Source organism: Mugil cephalus, chromosome 17, assembly GCF_022458985.1.
Source record: "Mugil cephalus isolate CIBA_MC_2020 chromosome 17, CIBA_Mcephalus_1.1, whole genome shotgun sequence".
NCBI classification, from domain to species: Eukaryota; Metazoa; Chordata; class Actinopteri; order Mugiliformes; family Mugilidae; genus Mugil; species Mugil cephalus.
Genome location: NC_061786.1, coordinates 24066812 through 24087464, shown reverse-complemented (window position 1 = coordinate 24087464; position 20653 = coordinate 24066812). Strand labels below are relative to the sequence as shown.

General features: G+C 50.0%; 4 protein-coding genes and 1 non-coding gene across 9 annotated transcripts; 2 read left to right on the top strand and 3 right to left on the bottom strand.

Moving 5' to 3' along the window:
- The first annotated feature begins 13 nt into the window (after positions 1–13).
- znf839 (zinc finger protein 839) lies at positions 14–5660 on the top strand. 4 transcript variants are annotated; one of them, XR_007114662.1, is made up of 11 exons: positions 14–1017; positions 1849–2907; positions 3033–3164; positions 3345–3467; positions 3548–3640; positions 3774–3920; positions 4009–4113; positions 4229–4337; positions 4409–4484; positions 4563–5433; positions 5502–5660. XR_007114662.1 is itself a non-coding variant. In XM_047611131.1 (10 exons), exons 1-10 carry the CDS (start codon positions 25–27, stop codon positions 5023–5025), a joined length of 3276 nt encoding a protein of 1091 aa, XP_047467087.1. In that variant the 5' UTR covers positions 14–24; the 3' UTR covers positions 5026–5660. The 4 variants fall into 4 exon arrangements, 3 of the variants coding, with proteins under 3 accessions (XP_047467087.1, XP_047467086.1, XP_047467085.1); XM_047611131.1 differs by having other exon boundaries at positions 4229–4313; positions 4563–5660; XM_047611130.1 differs by having other exon boundaries at positions 4229–4325; positions 4563–5660.
- LOC125023707 (cyclin-dependent kinase 2 interacting protein) lies at positions 5539–7901 on the bottom strand. The gene is made up of 5 exons (XM_047611162.1): positions 7744–7901; positions 6924–7104; positions 6295–6427; positions 6081–6210; positions 5539–5980 (listed from the first exon to the last, which is right to left on the bottom strand). The coding sequence occupies exons 1-5, from the start codon at positions 7748–7750 to the stop codon at positions 5778–5780; spliced, it is 654 nt and encodes a 217-aa protein (XP_047467118.1). The 5' UTR covers positions 7751–7901; the 3' UTR covers positions 5539–5777.
- A 1896-nt stretch (positions 7902–9797) lies between these two features.
- Positions 9798–15426, top strand: LOC125023696. Of its 2 annotated transcripts, none has more exons than XM_047611146.1 (5): positions 9798–9960; positions 12160–12841; positions 13601–13792; positions 14617–14827; positions 14979–15426. In XM_047611146.1, the coding sequence occupies exons 1-5, from the start codon at positions 9937–9939 to the stop codon at positions 15211–15213; spliced, it is 1344 nt and encodes a 447-aa protein (XP_047467102.1). In that variant the 5' UTR covers positions 9798–9936; the 3' UTR covers positions 15214–15426. The 2 variants fall into 2 exon arrangements, with proteins under 2 accessions (XP_047467102.1, XP_047467103.1); XM_047611147.1 differs by lacking the exon at positions 9798–9960 and adding an exon at positions 10009–10111.
- Positions 15427–15614: 188 nt separating this feature from the next.
- dkc1 (dyskeratosis congenita 1, dyskerin) lies at positions 15615–20434 on the bottom strand. Its single transcript, XM_047611141.1, has 15 exons — positions 20363–20434; positions 19446–19498; positions 19291–19377; positions 18880–18971; positions 18616–18800; positions 18002–18066; positions 17748–17874; positions 17528–17658; positions 17191–17334; positions 16999–17119; positions 16681–16799; positions 16492–16595; positions 16197–16236; positions 15942–16106; positions 15615–15788 (listed from the first exon to the last, which is right to left on the bottom strand). Exons 1-15 carry the CDS (start codon positions 20376–20378, stop codon positions 15720–15722), a joined length of 1518 nt encoding a protein of 505 aa, XP_047467097.1. The 5' UTR covers positions 20379–20434; the 3' UTR covers positions 15615–15719.
- LOC125024298 lies at positions 16869–16945 on the bottom strand. Its single transcript, XR_007114733.1, has one exon. It is a non-coding gene; the product is annotated as a small nucleolar RNA SNORD83 (small nucleolar RNA).
- Positions 20435–20653: the final 219 nt, after the last annotated feature.

Here is a 20653-nt window from a genome sequence, read left to right as displayed (position 1 = left end):
CTAACCGTTAACCTCGCAGCCAAAATGGCGGACACCGCTGCGACCAGAACAATAACAGAGCCAGAGCCACCGGGGGCCGCGGAGAAGCCCCCCGGCTCCCTGGGCTCCCAGCCCGGGGACAGCTCACCTCCACCCCCCGCTGATGGAAGCACCCAGCCCGGGGACAGCTCACCTCCACCCCCCGCTGATGGAAGCACCCAGCCCGGTGACAGCTCACCTCCGCCCCCCGCTGATGGAAGCACCCAGCCCGGGGACAGCTCACCTCCACCCCCCGCTGATGGAAGCACCCAGCCCGGGGACAGCTCACCTCCACCCCCCGCTGATGGAAGCACCCAGCCCGGGGACAAGGTCCCGACCGCCGCCGCCGATCAGAGCATCCAGGCCGGGTCCGGTCCAGGTGGCGGTCCGCCCGGTCAGATTGAAGCGGCCGCGGGGTCCGGGGGTGCTCAGGTGGCCGACTTGTTCCAGAGCTGCCAGGAGGACCAGAGCATCCTGCTGGGCTCAGAGTTCACCGACCTGGCCAACACCACCATCATCTACGTGCAGCCTGACGGCAGCCTGGTGGAGGGGTCCGGGCTGACGGCCGAGGAGCAGCAGCTTCTTCTGGACCAGCTCACCAAGCAGCACATAGTCCAGGTCTCTGAGTCCGAGGCCGCTCAGCTGCTCCAGCAGAACCAGGTACGAACCCTGCCGGTCCACAACACCGCTCTGGACCCGAGTCAGCTGCAGCAGGTCATCAACCAGGTCACCAAGTCCCAGCAGCAGGTGCAGGTCCAGCAGAAGCCGGCCCAGGTACTCCAGCAGCAGGTCCAGGTCACCAAGACCCAGCAGGTCCAGCTCCCTCAGCAGCAGGTTCAGGTCCAGCTCCAGGTCCCCCAGCAGCAGGTCCACGTCCAGCAGAAGCCGGTCCAAGTCCAGGTCCAAGCCCCTCAACACAACTTAAAGAACAGCGCCTCGCAGCAGCTGAAGAACGTGGCCCTGCAGACCAGCAGCTCGGTCCAGTTGGTCCAGAAGAAGGTGGGTCACGGGTCGGTCTGGTTCAGTCCAGATCCATCAGTCATTAAAAGAACAAGAGCCACCATCACCTCACCTGGTCCAGACTGACCCGCCTCTCTGGTTCAGTCTGGTTCAGTCTGGTTCTGTGGCTTAGAGCCTCCTCTAGTGTCCGTCAGTAAGAATCATTTCTTCAGTATTGATCCCTGTAGAAATAAGGATGTTAAAGCCTCAGGGAGCAACAGAGCAACAACAGAGCAACAGAGCCACAGAGCAACAACAGAGCAACAGAACCACAGAGCAACAACAGAGCAACAGAGCAAGATACGAAAAGATACAAAAACCGAATCAGGCAGACAAGAGAAATGTTGCTGTGCAGAGATATTTCCACATTGCATCAGGTTAAAGTAGCTAAACAAATATTAAAAATAATATAAATAATAAAAAAACAAACACCAGTAGGAGGTGCGTGCGTGTGCGTGCGTGTGTGTGTGTATATATATGTGTGTGTGTGTGTGTGTGTGTGTGTGGTGTGTGTGTGTGTGTGTGTGTGTGTGTGTGTGTGTGTGTGTATAATCTCACATTTGTGAGTTTTATGTTTAAGTTGTTCGACCGTAGCCTTTTTTTTCCTGTTCATGTGTTGCACATGTCAGTATTTAGAACTGACAATAAATAAATATATTAATTTCTGCTGTATTGGTCCCTGAGGTTCCTGCTCTTTGACCCAGCAACGATTAAACTCTATAATGTTGATCAGCTGATTCTAACCTGATTAATTATTAATGTTTGTTATGAATTTGTGGAGCAGAGCTGAAGCTGGTCTCACGGTCTCTGGTTGTCTCTGGTTCCTTTCAGTCGGAGCCGGTCCGGATCCAGATCCAGGTTCCTACCAAGCAGGAAGTGAAGCCGAGCCTCACCCCCCAGGTGAAGGCTGTCAGTCATCCGCAGGTGAAGCTGTCAGCCAATGGCAGCGTGAGCAGCGCTCAGATCATCCACCTCCAGCCTGTGGTTGGTCAGCAGGGTCAGCAGTACTTCTTGCAGCAGAACCCGGGGGACCCCCCCATCCAGCTGCTGCTGCAGAGCCCCGCCCCTGTTGTCGGCTCTCTGCTCCCATTGGTCCATAAGCTGACAGGTCAGACGCCGTCCATGGTCCCGGTCTCTGGTTCCGGTCCGAAGCCTGTGACGTCCCCCATCAGAGCCCACACGACCTCGGCCGCCAAGAGCCCCTCCCCCTCAGTCGTAAAGACTCTGCCCACTATAGCTAAGCCTGTTAGCATCCCGCTAACGAGGACGCCCGCTAACGGTACCGTGACTGCTGCCGGTAAAAGTCCAGTTCAACCTGCAGTCGCCCCCACGGCCCCGGCACCCAGCGCCCCGCCCTCCCGACCCGCCGCCATGATCGCCCCCCCCATGGCCCCGCCTCCAGCTGCAAAGGCCAGAGAAAAAGAGAAGGAGAAGAGGGCGAAGAAGAGAGAGAAGAAGGCGCCGAAGGTCCAGACCAGATCAGGCCGGGTGTCCAGACCCCCAAAGTACAAAGCCAAAGACTACAAGTTCATCAAGACCGAGGACCTGGCCGACAGCCACCAGTCCGACTCCGACGACTACTCCGACATGAGCGTGGAGGAGGAGGAGGGTGAGGGAGGGAGGAAGGACAGTGGCAGCTCCCCCTCACTCACCTACAGCCACAAGTCCCGGTCCCACCGCTGCCAGACCTGTGACAAGGCCTACATCGGCCCGGGGGGCCTCAACCGCCACTACAAGCTGAACCCCTCCCACGGGGAGCCGGACGCCACCACACCCAGCGACAGGCCACGCCCCCTACGAGACAACAGCCAGGCAGAGGGGACGACGGTGGGAGGCGCCAAGAACGAGGAGGAGAAGAAGGACAAACCTGCTGCCATGGCAACCAACAGGGTGAGACACTAGCAGCCAATCAGAGATCAGGGAGGAGCATGTAGTTAATTAGTGACTCGTTGGAAATAATAGTCTCATTTGTAGTCAGCACTGACTCTAATCACCTCGTTAACGTCTGTCTCCAGGTAGAGGGGGGTCCAGCAGCAGCTGTGGGACTGAGGGGTCTCCATCACCGGGGCCCCGGCCGTCCCCGAGGACGTGGCAGAGGGAGGGGGCGTGGCCGGGGACGGGGTCGTCCACTGGGACCGCCTCCTAAGGTGAGCTCGCCTTAAACACTGACACCAGTTAGGCTCACCTGCAGCAGATCACACCTGATTGGTCAGTTCTCTCAGGCTCCTAATGGCTGCCTCTGATTGGTCAGTTCTCTCAGGCTCTTAATGGCTGCCTCTGATTGGTCAGTTCTCTCAGGCTCCTAATGGCTGCCTCTGATTGGTCAGTTCTCTCAGGTGACCGTGGGTCTTGGGAGTAGGCGTGGTCGTCGCGGTCGTCCTCCGAAGTTCAGCGTGTCTGCACCGACCACGGAGCAGCAGGCTGAGAGGAGACGGGAGCGTTTACAGGAGGTACTTTAGACACTTTACTAAGAAAGGGTGGAGTCATGTGGTGACGAGGCTCAGCTCTGATTGGTCGGTTGTGTTTCCAGCTGGTGGAGCAGTGTGAGGACGAGGAGCTGATGGACGTCGTCCTTCCTCGTTTGACCAAAGTGATGAGCCTATGGGAGCTGCTACTGGCCAAGGTACGAATCCTTCATTAGGTACTAACGAATGTCTTCTTTAATGAATGTCCTCCTTAACGAATGTCCTCGTTAACAAATATCCTCGTTAACGAATGTCTCGTTTAACTAATGTCTTCTTTAACGAATGTCTCAGGTGGAGCGGGGAGGTCCGCCCCAGACCCGGTTCCCAGACGTCTACCGTGAGTTTGAGTCTCTGCAGGCTCAGGTGAGACAGGCGGCCCAGGACTACATCAGCAGCCCTCAGGGGGGGGGGACACCTCTGGAGGTCAGGAACATCGAGGTGAGAAGGTCCGATGGGAGAAGACGTGTCCTGATGAGTCAGGAGCAGATTAGGAGGAGTCCTGGTTCTGGTTCTGGTTGTGTTTCAGGTGGCCCGGTCTCTGGGGATCCTGGATGAGGTCAACAGGATGAAGGTTCTTCCTGGAGCGTCTCCCAGCTCCAGCCTGACCAATAAAAACGTCCGATACATGGAGGTAAACCCAGCACGGTCCTGGTGGGTCCGGGTGGGTCCTGGTGGGTCCTGGTGGGTCCTGGTGGGTCCTGGTCTAAACCAAGTCCAGTCTGATTCAGTCTCGATCTGTTTCCTAGAACTCGAAGATGCTGCCGCCGTCAAAGAGGTTTAAGATGGAGAACAGTGTTCCAGTTCATCAGAACGGCCTCGAGACGCCTCCAGGTACTGGTCCAGGTACTGGTCCAGGTCCAGGTCCAGGTCCTAGTCCCACTTGTCCTCCGTGTTGAACTCACCTGGGTCTTTCTCCTCCTCCCCAGGTGGACCCTCTGTCAGCTCTTCTCTGAAGTCCTGCTCCGGGTCTAAACCTCAGACCACCTCTGACTCCGCCCCCAGGTAACATGACTCCGCCCCCTCTGCCCCCTTGGTCCTCTGGTCTACTGGGCTCTGATTCTGTTTCTCATGGTCCTCCAGCTCCTCGGCCGAGACCACCTCCACCCAGGGTCCAGGTCCGGCCACGCCTATGGAGGTGAGTCCAGGTGAGCCCCAGGAACCAGAACCAGAGCCTCAGCGTCCCATCTCAATCAGCGCCGACCCGGTCCAGGCGACGGAGCCGGACAAGTCGAGTCCAGAGGGCGTGTCCACCACACCTGAGACCAGCTCGGCCCAGACTCTGGCCCCCCCCACGCTCCAGCAGAAGGACTCGTCTGAGCCAGAGTCCAGCGCCGCCAAGGAGCTGCAGGAGGGCCAGGAGATCTACATCCAGACCGAGGGGCTCACGGTGGAGCTGGCAGAACCCGGGTCGGACGGGATCGTCATCGTCAACGGACCGGACGGAACCACCATGCACATCCAGACCCCAGAGGGTGTCCCCCTAGAGGCGGTCCAGGCTCTGCTGGGCATCGAGGCGTCTGATGGAGCCAAGGCTCCTCAGTAACCCAGACCCCTATGGAACCATGAGAACCAGAACCACATCACAGACACTCAGACTTTAAGGTGGTTGATTAAGATGGTACCTGTAGCTCCACAAAAACCAGAACCAGAGGCACCGCCCCCCGCAGGTCCAACTGGACTCACCAGCACCGCCTGCAGGGGGCGCTGGCGGTGACGGTCCTGGTGTTTCTGATTAGTTTGGTTTGTTAGGTGGTTCTGACGGGTTCTTCTCCTGCAGCCGATCCAGAAGAACTGACTCCAGGACTCACAGAGAACCTGAGGACGGGACGGTTCCTCCTGGACCTGATTAGACGCACATTAAACTGGTCTGGTCGGATGTGCTGTGGTGACCTCTCGTTAGGGGGCGTGTCCATTTAAGGGCTGGATGTTAAGGGGGCGTGTCCATTTAAAGGTGTTGAAAGTTAAGGGGGCGTGTCCATTTAAAGGTGTTGAAAGTTAAGGGGGCGTGTCCATTTAAAGGTGTTGAATGTTTATATGTAGATAAATGTAAACAAAGTTTAAAGAAGTTTCACTATTTTATTACTTTTTATAAAAACAGTTTGGAGGAAACTTTCTCTGTTGATGTTGAACCAATGAACGTGTTCCTGTTCCTCCAATAAAACATGAAGATGAAGATGATGATGATGATGATGTGTCCCAACTCTTCATCAGGAACCTCCACAACAACAACACATCAAATCTATTTATTTCATCTCAGTCCATCAGAACTCAGTCTAGACCCTGACACCCCCCCCCTCAGAGCCCCCGGTGCCCGGTCTCCAGCAGCAGAGCCTCCAGGTGGAGTCTGGTCTGGGTGGGGACGAAGGGCTGGTGGAGCCAGCAGGACAGGAGGACCATGCAGAGGTCAGAGGACGCCGTGTGGGCCACTTCCTGGAGGATGGTCTGCTTCAGCCTCAGCTCCTGACTGAAGGCGTCCAACAGGAGACGAGACGAGTCCCCTAGAACAAGCACAGATAGATGTGAGTCTCAGGTGAGTCTCAGGTCTCAGGTGAGTCTCTGGTGAGTCTCAGGTGAGTCTCTGGTCTCAGGTGAACCCACCGAACTGTCCGGTGGACCAGCTGTGAAACAGAGGGACTTTTCTTCCTCCGGGTCCAAACTGAAACTCCTCCAGATCCTGAACGCCTCGCTGTGACGTCATCAGACGCCCCATCTTCGTCACCACGGCAACCTGGCAAGAGGACGCAACAAGATGAGATGATGTAAAACAGCGAGAGCCAATCAGAGCAGAGCGCCAAGTTAAATGAACTGCCACCATTTTATCAACCACGTCCTGAAGTTTACGGCATTCGTCCTGAAGCTGAGAGGCTCCGCCCCCACGCTCAGATGCAGCTGATGAGGACGATGAAGGTGATGAAGATTCGTCCTGCAGCTGGTCGCTCTGAGAACTGTTGAACCAGTCACAGGAAGAAATATTAACAGCTGACCATGTGTTGCTGTTGGTGCCAGGTGCATTATGGGACATGAAGGCTTTCAGGAGCCAAATTCAGCCCAGTTTAATCTAAAGGCACCGGACCAGTAACACACCAGAATAATAACCTGTAAATAATAACAACTACACACTTAACATCAGCTTCAGAGCAAAGAAGAACAAGGAGATTAGGAGAATGTTGACATTTAATAAAATATCCTTTAATATAAATAAGTGTAATCTGGGCTCATGTCTGTCTGTCTGGTCCTGGTTTTATCTGGTCCTGGTCTCAGTGTTATGTTCTCTAAATAAACCAGTGGATCTTCTTTGTAAATTCATGCTGGACCAGATGAGACTCTCTGGGGGCCTCTTCAGGCCCGCGGGCCGCATGTTTGACACCTGTTCTCTAGGTTATGAGCAGGAAGTAAACACTGTTTCAGTGAATTTAAAGTGCCAGAGGACCCTGAACGCACCGTCTGATGTTGACGATAGTGGCGGCCATGTTGAACCCCTCCTGGTTCAGCTTGTCCCACTTCAGCATCAGGTTGTGCCAGTCGGCCGCATTGTCCCGGATCTTCCTGCCGCTTCCTGTGATGACAGAGCACTTCCTGCTTGATGAGGTCACCGTGATGTCATCAGAGTCGCCTGCTTTTCCTTTAATGGAAATGAGGAAACACTTGATCTGATCTTTATTAATATAAAGAATATGTCCCTAAAGACTGAAAGAGCTGCTCCTGGGGTCAAACTCTAAGATCAGAACCCTGATGTTCTCTCAGAGTTGTTCCTAGATGGAGGCAGAGATGAAAGGTTCCTAAAGAAGGTTCTGCAGTGAGATGTGCTGAGAGCAGGGAGGAGAACTTTAAGAGGCTTAGAGAGGAGAACATGGTGGAAAGAAGAGGAGGAGAGATATTCTCCAAACACTGAATGATTGGATGGAGCAGGAATCATTTTACCTGGTTAATACCACATGGATGAAGAGCAACAATGGTTCTAAAGTAGATCTGCTATTTATTTCTCTTCAGCCTCATAGATCAGATTCTAGGATTCAGTCTTTTTACGTATTTCTTTGGTTCATTTGACGCCTGCTGCTCTGTTAATCTGGGTTCTCACTGACGTCATTGTTGTTGTTGAGACGTGTGAACCATGTGGTCGGTTTCTGCTGTAGCTGCATGTGGCCACTAGATGTCACTGCTAGAGTCTGTCTCTGAATAATCCGGAAAAAGCTCTAAAGCTTCACGAGGCTTCATCTCTACTCTGATCTCCGCATTAATGAATGAGTCTGTAAATATTCACCTTCCATCTGGTCAACAATCAGCTGCAGGCGGATCAGCTCCTCCTCCTCATGGTCTCCTCTTCCTCTTCCTCTTCCTCGTCTTCTCTCTCCGCGTCCTACTTTTCTTACTCGGTGGTGTCTGTGCTGCTCTGCAGCGCCTCCTGCGCATGGAAATAATAAATAAACTCATCTTTGTTAACAGGATGTCTGTCTCTGTGTTTAATTAATAAACCTGTTCCTGCCTTTGGTCCTGGGACTCATCACGGTCATTATCATGTTAATCACACATACTGAGTTAATGTTATAAAGAAGGTCTTAATCTAGAAGAAAAGCTTTTTATTAGAAATGTGTATGAATACATGTGTGTATACTGACTGTCTGTGCTACACATACCAGGCTATATTATCCTACAGTGATTGGGAAATATATAATCTGATCTAATCTTTATTTTCAGTGAAATACCCTTTAAATTACTCAAAATAATGAATAAAAATGAAATCAGCTAAATGTGAAACCAGAGTTGAGAACGTGTGTCCCACAGTGTATATTTACGTTTACACTACTGGTTCAAAATGACTGAACATGATTCAGTTTATTGTGTCATTGGACTCTGAAATAAAAGCATAGAACAAATAAGCAATTTGAGTTGAAAAATAAATCATGAATTAATTTATGGACCATAATGTTTTCTAACCTTTGACTCATCAGAGCAGCAGCTTTGGCAGATTTAACAGCTGAACACACTCGTTTCCGTTCTTTGTACAATAGAATCACATATTGTTCAGAAAGTTCTTCCTGAGTCTGTGTGAGAAGTTCCTATAAATGTGAGGTTCTGGGAGGCTGCATGTTCTCACTCTTCTGTCCAGTTCATCATAAACCAGCTGGAGACTGTGGCTCCATGTTCTCCAGCTTTGTTCCTGAGGTAGTGTTAGCGTTAGCGTAGCTTGGACTTGTGTTCTGGGTCATTATCTTGCTGTAGGAGGAACCTCTGACCATCCAGGCGTAGACCAGAGGGTTCTGCACGGCTGCAGATGCTGTGGTTCTGGTCTGGTTCAGGGTCACCGACCCTGGATCCAGACCATCACACGTCCTCCTCCATGTTTGACAGATGATGTCACACACTGTGGAACCGTCCTCTCGTCTACTCGACGCCGTACAAACATCCTGAGTGATGAACCGGTGACTTGAAATCATGAAGTCACCCCCGTACAGTCTTTTTTGAACCAGTCAGTAAACATGTTTAATGATGCTGTAAAGTTGGGCTTTTTAACACGGGTCTGTTTTGCTGCCTCTAGCGGCCACTCGATGAACTTAAAGTTTTTGCACTTCCGCATGGAAGAGCCGGAGGTTACCGCCGGGTTCATGCTTTACCTTTCACTGACGTCACTTGGCCCGACGCTGATTGGCTGACAAAGAGAACGCTGTGACGCGTCTTACAGGAAGCAACGTCAGCACACAAGCAAGATGTTTTGCAGTGAAGAAGTCTCACTCTGTCTACTCTAAGAGATCAGGTCAGAGTGAGACCTCCTCTTCAAACATACTGTCATGACAAGTAGAGCACGAACACATTTAGTTTATACACAACAAGTCATCTCCCCTCATCTTTTCTCCCTCCTCTTTTCCTCACAGAGTCACTATCTGTCCTACACTCAACAGACAAAGTCTCTCTATAGTTTAATTCTTTACTGTTTTAAATGCTGTTATTTTCAGAATCAGCTTTATTGGGCAGGTATGTGAACACGTACAAGGGATTTGACTCCGGTCACTTTGCTCAATGGTACAACAAGAATAAAGAACAACACTATAAGAATAAAAAAAGAACGTATGAAGTAAGAATTGAATAGAATATTTCCCCTCATTGTTGCAGCTTCATTCATGTCTGTGTGCTGCTGGTGCTTTCATTGTATAGTTTGTATTTATTGTGTTTAGCTGCTATAGTTTCTATTTAAAAGCTGACAGACTGTGTTTCATTGGTCTTCACCGGACAATGACAGTAAATGTTCTTCTGCTTCTGCTTAAAGTTCCGGATGTTGGATGTGGTCAGTGATTTTCGGAGCGGAGTGAGACCTCCTCCTGCCCCGCCTCTCTGCGCTCTGACAGGCAGCTGAAGAAGAAGAAGAAGCTGAGGAAGACGATCTGACCGCGTCTCGCTTTCGATCAGAACTCATCGATCCGAACGGCTACGCTGACGTCACACGCAGCGATGACGTCACATGCGTCCTGCTGACCTACGTCAGGTGAGGAGTGGACGTAGATATTTAAATGCTAGATGCTGCATTCTGGTTGGTCAGACACATCTTGTTCAGGTTCTTAGTCAGACTGGACTCACAGCATCTGACGCCACAGTTACACGAAAGAACCAGAACCGCGACAGGAACCACTTCACTAGTGAGAAGAAGTTTTATCTTATTTAACTGTATGGACGTGTTGAATGTGTGTGTGAAGCCTTTACCTGTCAGCTTCATATGTAACATTAACGTTAACACTAACGTAAGTTTGTGTCTGAACTGTCGCTGCGTAAACAGAACCCAGCGTCGGTCACATGGACTTGGTCTGTTTGTGTTTTTAAACAGTTTTTACTTTTATGTGCATGAAGCTTTTCCCTCGTGGATCATTAAAGTCTGTCTAAGTTTAACCAGTGTTGGACACGTTACTTTTAAAAAGTAACTAGTTATAGTTACTAGTTATTTCTCCCAAAAACTAACTGAGTTAGTTACTGAATTACTCCACTATAAAAGTAACTAGTTACCAGGGAAAGTAACTATTGCGTTACTCTTCTTTTTTTTTTTTTTTTTTTTTTTTAAGTTTAAATATGTCTCATAATTAGATTTTTTCTTAGCCAGTTGCATATATAATTGTATAGACACGTACTTACACAGAACTTTTAATAATTACTGCCCCTCAGACTCCAGCTAATCAACATAAACCGCTTTCACATCGGTAAAGTCCCGGGTCGGACCTCCACCTGTGAGAGCTGCACCTGTTTCTTCCTCCCTCATACGTCATCACGTACATTACAGATAAAGGTTCAGTTTGTTGATGACCTGAAGAATAAATCACTGTGTCCTGCTCAGAGCCCGATATCTGCCTCCAAATCCCCCTTTTCCTCGGATGCAGAGCGCTGCCATGATGGTTAAAGAAGCTGGATATAAACACAGTCACTGTTCATCTATGAGCTTCATTAACCATCGTGTAACAACACATTTGATTTGTTTGACTGGAAAAAAAAAGGATCAACAATCTGTTCCCTTCAGAGATCAGTGTTTATGGGAGAAGATCTAAACTCGTTTCTGAGCTGGAGCTTCTACACTGATCCAGTCTGTCAGGAAGTAGAGTCAGAATGTAACAGGCAGATATGAGTCAGAGAGAAAAACCCGGGTCGACCCGGTCCAACCAGTGCCGCTTCCCTCTGGTTGGGTGTGATTTGTGTAAACTGAGCGCGGCCTCTGATTAGATTATCGTGAAAGCTGCTGCACCTTAGCTAATCACCATCACCTGTGCGGTTGTTTGGCCCCTCCCTCCTCTCCTCGCCCAAAAAAACAAACGGAAAAACCAGCTTCGCGGCTCCCGTAGCTGAGAACCAAGTAACTCAAGTAACCGTAACTCACCGATGGACAAAATTCAAAGTGCGGCTGAACACTGGGATGTTGCGCGTTTTGGAAAAAAGAAGTTGATATTACGGTAATAATGCTCTGGGGAGCGATATACAGTCAATGAGAGAGATGTTTGGAGGAATTTGTTGGTATAAACGAAGTTAGTTAAACCCTTGAGATGTCACGAAGGTCTTTCAGACAAAAGCACAACTTCCCAGTGTTCAGCCAACAGTCGAATAGTCTAATGTCATCAGCGCAAACCGCTGTGAGATGCGGTCATTCAAAATCGGCCTTTTGACGGATCGTGTTTTTTTGTTTTTAAACATTTAATTTTCCAAGGACCCAAGAAAAACTGGGTCTTTGAAAAGGAAGTTGTTTTTGAAAAAAAAAAAGTCCTCATATGTGGACACGGATTATTTCACCGTGTAATACAATAAAGTCACAAGTGTGTAACAAATGATACAACTATTCATTTTAAGACTTGAACGTGGCTGAACAAAGACAGGATTTCAAACAATGAACGGGTCCTGTCTAGTCAGTGACGTCATAGCTCGTTACCGTTGACAGGATTTCTTAAATTTCTGTCTTGTATCAAACTAGAAAAGTTAATAATCAAAAATAAACAAGTTACAACCATAAAATCTGAAGAGGTTTCTGTCCGGTGATCAGCTGCAGAATGAATCAGTCCCACTCCTGTAGCGACACTTTATTAGCACTAGGTGTCAGACTAATGTCCCCATATGAGGACAACAGGTTTAATGACGCAGAATAAGAAGCTCAATGTCCCCATATGAGGACAGAGGGTCTTCCCTCCAGTTCTCTGATGAAGTTCTTGTCCCGTAGAGACCCGTCATGGAGGGCGATGCGGCGCCGCTGTCGTCAGTGCTGCATCTTCCTGTGGAGCTGTGGCTGCAGGTCTTCAGCTTCCTGTCCTGGAGGGACAAACTGAGCGTGCGCTGCACCTGCGACCACTTCCGGCAGCTGCTGGATAAGTCCGGCCTCCTGTGGGCGGGGTTCAGCGTGACACTGCGCGACTTCTCTCGATACAACCGGAAGTTCTGGCACAGCCTGGCTCAGAGGCACGTGGGCAGTGTGTGCGTGCGCTCAGGGAGGAGGAAGGACCTGAAGCAGCTGTCCTCCTGGCTCCCTGCTCTCCACGCGCTGCGATTGGACAACTGGACGGAAGGGGGCGTGTACGACCTGGGCCGCTTCCCACAGCTGTCCCATCTGTCTCTCACTTCCTGCTTCACGCCACTCAGGACCCTGGACTTCCTGGTTCCTGGGAGTCAGCTGAGGGAGCTCCGCCTCTGTAATGTCCAGCTCACCTGTTCAGCCGTTCACCTGTTGGCTGCCGTCAGTCAGCTGACTCGTCTCACGTCTCTGCTGCTGCACCACGACGGCAGCCTCAGGGTCCCGTCCCTCAGTGGCATCCTCTCCCACCTGACCCAGCTCAGACATCTGTCCTGGACCATGATCACCTACAGGGCCCTGTCACATGACTTCTTCAGCACCACCCACCACACAGGTAAGCTCACCTGGAAGCACAGCAGCACCCCCGTCTGGTCAGTCGCTCTCAGTGTATAAGGTAAACGGAGGAGGTTCGGAGACGCAGACACTTTCATCAAGCTCCACTGGTGAAAGTGAAGCAGGAAGTAGAAACTAAATGAACCTGACAGCGCCTCCTAGTGTTTGGGTGGAGCTGAACCAGACTCGTATATCGCGTCCGTCTCCTCAGACCATTTAAGGACCTTTCAGTCAGCACCACTGGTATCGTTGTGCCCGATAATCAGCCTTCATTTGTTTTACCGTCCTGATGAAGCCAAGTTTGTCCGTCTCAGCCGCGATCCACTGGAAAACCATGTTGTTCCGAGAGGTTCCATCCAACTCCTGCTTTATTCTGTCTTCTCCCAACAAGGACAGAAAAGTCCTCAGCTCCGGGTTGGTCCACAACAACACTTCTCCAGTCACCATTTTAAAAATGTACCGACACAAGAGCAGATAGTTGAAAGTGAGCAGATTCCTACTAGTCAGAACCAAAACCTCCTGCTTTGTACCTAGCGCTGATTTTTTTTTCTGACCAATCAGTAATAAGCAGCGTTCTACGTCACATTTTCGGCCCAGATTCACCTACTTCTGACCGACCACAGAGGAGGAAATAAAAAGGTCCCAGAACAGTTTCCCTTCGGCCCCTTTTAACCATGGAAACAGAGATTTAAAGTGGGCGGTGTGGAGCCTACCTTAGTCCTGCAGGATGATAAAGAGCCTTTACTCTCTGGTCCTCCAGGGGGCGCCACTCTGCAGCTGTCTGACCTGCAGCTGTTGGACTACGATGCCGTGGTGACGCAGGACGCCCTGCAGCCGCTGTCCCGCCTCCGCAGCCTGTCGGTCTTCCACCTGTACTCGGTACCTGGACCCATCTGTCACCTGCAGACGTGGCTGTCGTCTCTACCGGAGCTGCAGAGCCTCAGCGTTCACGGTGAGTCGGCCCCACGGCACCTTTACAGAAACTCAAACACCAGACAGGCTCTGTGGAAGTTTTCCCTTTCAGTTAACACTAGTTTATTCCACACGTCACATGAAGAGAGTCCCAGTTTGAATTCATGGAGGTTTGTTGTTAAAGATGCAAACAACCAAGAAACAGAGGCACTAACTGAGTTAGTTACTGAATTACTCCACTATAAAAGTAACTAGTTACCAGGGAAAGTAACTATTGCGTTACTCTTCTTTTTTTTTTTTAAGTTTAAATATGTCTCATAATTAGATTTTTTAGCAGGTTTCAGCCAGTTGCATATATAATTGTATAGACACGTACTTACACAGAACTTTTAATAATTACTGCCCCTCAGACTCCAGCTAATCAACATAAACCGCTTTCACATCGGTAAAGTCCCGGGTCGGACCTCCACCTGTGAGAGCTGCACCTGTTTCTTCCTCCCTCATACGTCATCACGTACATTACAGATAACGTTTCAGTTTGTTGATGACCTGAAGAATAAATCACTGTGTCCTGCTCAGAGCCCGATATCTGCCTCCAAATCCCCCTTTTCCTCGGATGCAGAGCGCTGCCATGATGGTTAAAGAAGCTGGATATAAACACAGTCACTGTTCATCTATGAGCTTCATTAACCATCGTGTAACAACACATTTGATTTGTTTGACTGGAAAAAAAAGGAACAACAATCTGTTCCCTTCAGAGATCAGTGTTTACGGGAGAAGATCGAAACTAGTTTTTGAGCTGGAGCGATGATCTGGCTCCACCTGCTCCTCAAACGTCATGTTACCTGTGTCTCCGTCCAACAGGAGGACACCCTCTGGCAGCGTACGCGTCCTTCCTGCCGCCGTCGCTGCTCAGCCTGACGCTGAGCGTGGACCTGAAGCCTGAAGACCTGGAGCTGGTCTCAGCCAGAGCGCCTCACCTGGAGCACCTGCACCTGGAGCCCTGGAGCTCCTCCTCCGGCCTCATCAAGCTCCTCCCACTGCTCTTCCCTCACCTGAGGACGCTGTCCATCAGGTGAGTCTCTGGGGTAACGGTGAAGTTCGTCATGGACTAGATCAGAGCCAGGTCTAATTAACTCTGACCTTAAAGGAAACTGCGTCCTGGATCCATCCGCCTCATAAAGCGTCTTCATTCTGATAAATCTTGGTCTTGTTTCTTGCCACAGACATCAACACGTGCCCGACGAGGACTTCCTGTCTCTGCAGCGTCTGCAGCGTCTTCACACTGTGGAGGTTCTGGATTCGTACTACAGACCCAACCCAGCAGAGCCCGGCTGGGGGGCGTCCCAGCCCAGCCCCCGCCTGCTGCAGCTGACCTCCGACCTCCAGAAACTGACCAATCACAGAGTCCGAGTCCTCACCAGCTCACACAGAGACCCACTGAGCTGTGACTGCATCTGACCAATCACAGAGCGGCGCCGACCGACTGGAGAATCGATCAATAACTTGATTTAATTGATTTTTTTATTTTAATTTATGACGTTTGAATATTTTAAGGGGAACAATCACTTTAAAAAGATAAATCTGTTGGGGGTTCACATTAATAATGAATCTGAATGTTTGAGTCGGGTTAGTTCTGGTGTCTGAACCAATAAAACTGATCCAAATTCTCAATGAAAGTTTCTCTTCTTATTTCTTTACACACTTAAAATAACTCGATAGCAGCAGAAAGATAATCAGCCATGAAGGAGGCTCTGACCCATCAGCTCAGTTAATCCAGACTGAATATTTCACATTTAAAACCAACCAGCTTCATCACAGCTGTGACCTTTGACCCTTGAGACAAACTCCAACGTGACAAATAAAGAAAACACTTTTATTCTCAAAGTTCAGACTTCCTGTTCACTTATTTACAGATGAAAATAAAAATAAAGATTTACATAAAAAACAAACTGGTGCGAGTGTCGTCACTCTGACGCCTCCTCCTCCTCTTTCTGTTTCTTCTTTTTCTTTTTCTTTTTGGCACTTTCAGTCACCTGCAGAAAAAAAACACCTGATCACTATCACCGACCAATCACAGCCTCCGGTTCAGGTCACATGACGAACACATTATGCTAACAGTCAAAAAAAATAAAAATTCTATTTTATACTCTTTTATTTTACGTCGTCTCTAAACCACATGAACGTACCTCTGTGTCAGGCTCCGCCTCCATCTCCTCAGGCTCCGCCCCTGCCTCCTCCATTTTTAATCTCTTCTCTTTCTTCTTTTTCTTCTTCTCCTTTTTCGCCTCCTCTGCAGATGGCGTGGTGGGCGGAGTCGTTTCTCCGTCACTGTCGGCCGCCTCCCTCTTCCTCTGCAGGTCAAAGGTCAAAATCAGTGAGAACCAATCAGAACGGCCGCCAGCTGCTTCTGATCAACACCAGCCAATCAGGTTAGAGCTTACCTTCACTGGGGCGTCACCCGAGTCTGGCTCCTTGGAGACGCTGTAAATCAAAGCACACAGTCAACACCTTTTAAAGACGAGACCACACCCCCCGCGGCCTCGATGACATTATGTCCTCAGGTGAGCGGCAGCGCGGCGTGGAGCCGACTGCAGGAGCTCAGACTGAGTGATACTGTAGCAGAGCGACTCCCTCAGAGAGCACAGTAGCCCAGAGAGGGATAACTCTCTGCAGTCACCTCCCAACCCCCAACACACCTGCACACACCAACCACCTGAAGCCCCGCCCCTCCCTCACCTGTAGTCCACGTATTGGTTCTTCCAGTCCTGTGGTGTGCTGCCATTGGGTTTTCCGTGTTTGTCCAGAAGTCCTTTCTGGATCATCATCTTTTTCTGGCTGGCCTGATCACACACACACACACGCTCGTCAATTACTCCTCAATTAACATCCACCTGCCAGGTCATCACTAATTAATCATCCAGGTACCTTCGGTCCCAGCCCCCACTTCCGAGGATACGTGTCTCTCTCCATGATCACCCTCTTGATCTTGGCCACGACGCCGTGGTCACAGGTGGAGATGACGGCGGTCGTCATGAGAGCGACGGCTGCGGACGGAGAAGACGTGTCAATAAACATCAGCTGATTTACCAAGTCACCTGATCACAGGTAGAAGAAGCCATCAGTCAAGGGTGATAGATGACAGGTCACCACGGCCCGAGGGCTGCTGCATCTACGCTATTCATCATGTGGCTTCAACACACCTGGGCCCGGACGCACACGCATGCACCTGGACGTCGCTCTCACCTGTGCAGATGGCCTCCCCCTTGGTGGTGATGATGACGATGTCCTGGTTCATCTCGATGCCGTCCTCGTACCTGAGCACACCTGGCAGCATGATCTTGGCGCCGTAGCAGATGGCGTTGACCTGTGGACGGACACGAGGTCAGAGACGCTCCCGCACGCTCAGGTGAGTGTGAACAGGTGAGGAAGACTCACCGCACTGTCCTTCATCACCAGACGTCTGTGAGACACCAGCAGCTTCTCCAGAGGGAAGATCACTCTCCTCAGGTACGACTCGTCCTTGTTGTGGTCAAACTGCCACTGAGCGTCCAGGACGTCGTGCATCGTCACCATGTTGTCCTGGAAACAGAGTCGGGCTCAGAACACGCCTCCACTGTGATGTCACAGAGCTGTGAGCAGCGTCGAGGCTCCAGTCAGACACGAGTCGCCTGCGTCTCTGCTGCTGTTTCTGTTTCAAAGTCTAATTACCAGCCCTGCACGGAGCAGCAGGGCTGGACTCAACACTTTGAACCGAACAGGAAGTGATGCTCACCTTCTCTCCCAGGACTCCGGACCGGACCCGCCTCAGCTCCTGCATCTGACCTCCGACCCCCAGCAGCAGCCCCATGTGGACACACAGTGTCCTGATATAGGTTCCAGCCTCACAGCTCACCCAGAAGATACCTGCGACACAGACAGGTGACCTGTGACATCACTGACCACAAACCCTGTGTTACTGAGCTGATGGGCGACGCAGGGACGCGTGTTCTCACCCAGCCTCTTCTCTGGGTCGTATTCGATCAGTTTGCTCTCGTAGATCGTCCGGACTCTCAGCTGACGCTTGACGGCGGCGATCAGGGGCGGCCTCTGGAACAAGGCGCCGGTCAGCGTCTCCAACGCCTGCAGAGACAGAGGAGGGGTCAGGGGACTTATCGCTACAGCACCGGCCAATCAGAGCACACACCACATCAACACAGACTCACCTGGACAGGTGAGCGTCCAGGTGAGTCAGTGGAAGCAGACTTACCCGGGCCAGCGTGTGCTCGCTCTCTATAGCATTGTGCAGCCGAACTATTCCCACATACTCTTTACCTGCAACACACACAGAGAGTAGTGAGGAGGCCGCTGGGGTTTACTGAGCCGAGCGCTCGTCAGGCACACGACATTTAGACACTTTCCTACATTCCTGGCATGTTGCACTTAGTGAAAACATGAACACGAGCTGGAGACACAGGTTTTCTGTGTGGATCAAATGCCTGGAAGTCAGACTTCCACCAAACTCTAATTATTAATTATCATAATTAATTTCCCTTTGTTCACAGTGAAAAGGTTCAGACATGTTTCTTTCCTTCACCTTCTCTCTCCATAACTGTCCTGATACTGTTAGACATTCAATCAGGAACAGCTGAAGCTGTTTCAGACGCTAAACTTCATCGTCTATAGTCTCTCCAGGGCGGACACAGCATCGTCCTTTTTTTCAGGATGTTAATTATTAACTATTGATCAGACTCTTATCAGAAAAATATGAGAATGTGAATTCTGAGTTCATTTTAAAAATATGGAGCTTTAAAAACGCTCAAAGAAAAGTGGACAAACGCCAGAAAGGAGCTGTAGCTCGTTGGCGACAGTAACAGAAATTACCGGCGCTCTGCTGGGACTTGACCAATCGCGTGGCTCGGTCGACGCACACGATCAGGCAGCCCGTGACCTTGGGGTCGAGGGTCCCGCTGTGACCCGTCTTCTCCACCCGGAGGATCCTCCTGATCCACGCCACCACCTCGTGGGACGACGGGTTCGCTGGCTTGTCCAGGTTGATGAAGCCCGACCTGACCGGAAACAGGAAGTAGATGGTGAGCATGCTCTGGGAGCTGCTAGCGTGTTAGCTTAGCATCCACCTGACGGTACCTGACATAGTCCTGGATGGGTCTCTTCAGAGGGTTGCTGCCGCTGGGTAGTGGAGTGTAATGAGCTGTCCGGATGTTTAGTTTGTCGAAGTTCTGAAACAGATGAGCAGACTTCTTCGTTGGTGTCTGAGTGCAACTTATTTCTGCGCCCGCGGCTTCTGCTCTGCGTCATGTGATCAGAGGACAAAATCGTCTTGGCCATCATCAAGTCGAGTCCTTCTCTCTGCCGGGGTCAACGTCGCCACCAGCAAAACGCCAGGACGCCGCGACCCACGGCCGAGAGGCCACGCCCCCAGAACGGGGGCGGAGGCGGAGACAGCGACAAGATGGCGGCACTCAGAGAATGGATAAACAGATTCATCACATCACATGACTGAGGGCGCCGGGACACGGCGGTCTGAGGGGGACTGACCTTCAGGAGGAGGGGCCACTGGGACGTGTCAAGTGCAGCGACTTTGGACTCGGGACGGATGAAGAAGTCGCCGCTCTGCTGGATGTCCTAAGGAGACACACACGGTCAACAACGACTCAAACACAAACAAGGAGACAGACCAGCACCTCACTCACCCCGACTTCTTCTTCACTGACTTTCTTTGACTTCTTCTTCTTCTTCACTGATGCTGCAGAAACAAACACATTTCATGACTTCTGTGTTTAAATATCGAACCCAGCAGCTGCTTCATTTCTGGTGTCAATTATTAACATTACTATTAACGTTGATCTCTGCAATATTCAAACCTGCAGACTTTAGTTTTAATCAAATAAATAAAATGTTAAACAGATTTTATCTGAAACGTAAACTTGATGTTGTCGATAAGTTTGGGCAAACTTCTTTAATTTGTTTGCCTCTATATTTTCCAGTTATATTTATTACAATACTCCTGTTTTATGCGCATATTCTTATGTCGCATGTTCAACTTCTGCAGCCCACGTGGCTCCTCCTGCAACACGTGTGTTAGCACGAGGCGGCTAACTCCGGAGCTAACAGGCCCTGTGAGCTGATTAAAGGGAAAAACTGCGAAGCAGCTAATAATCGATGAGGTTGTTGGTGACAGGAGATATCAATCACCCTCAAACAGGAATCTGATCATGTTTAAATCATAAGAAACCGACTTAGCTGAGCTGTTAGCTCGGGCCATTCAGGCAGAGGAAAAAATGTTTTCAGATTTGACTCGTGAACGCACAACCTTTCAGTCATTGTTTGTTCCTTCGTTAATTCCGAAGTCCACCTTAAATGTCTTTAAACCAGAGAACTCTGAGCTAAGTCTCAAAGTCTCTGTTTTCTGAACGGAGTGTGGTGCATGTTATAAATCAGATGCGCATTAGAACCACATGAATAACTTAAAATTATAAAATTGAATTAGAAATACATTATTTACCTTAAATTGTTAAAAACTCAATCAGAAACACATTAATAACTTTAAATCTTTCTAAATAATTAACGGAAGCGAGAGTAGAACCAGGACAACGTGCAGCACACTCACCCTCCAGGTCCGCCATCTTGAACTGAGACAGAACACGAGCCGCTTCTTTTTCTTCTACTTCCGGCTCCTCCCCCTTCTTCTTCTACTTCTTCTTCTTCCCACGTTGCCAGTAGGATCCTCTCTGGCTGCGCTCCCACAGGACAGGGTGGGTACTACACCACCACCAGTTTATTGATCCGGTAGTATTAATATATTATTAATTATTTATAAAGAAAAATAATTGACAATATAATATATTAATACTTACCCATATATTGTGTTATCAATTAGCAATACAATATACTGTTACGT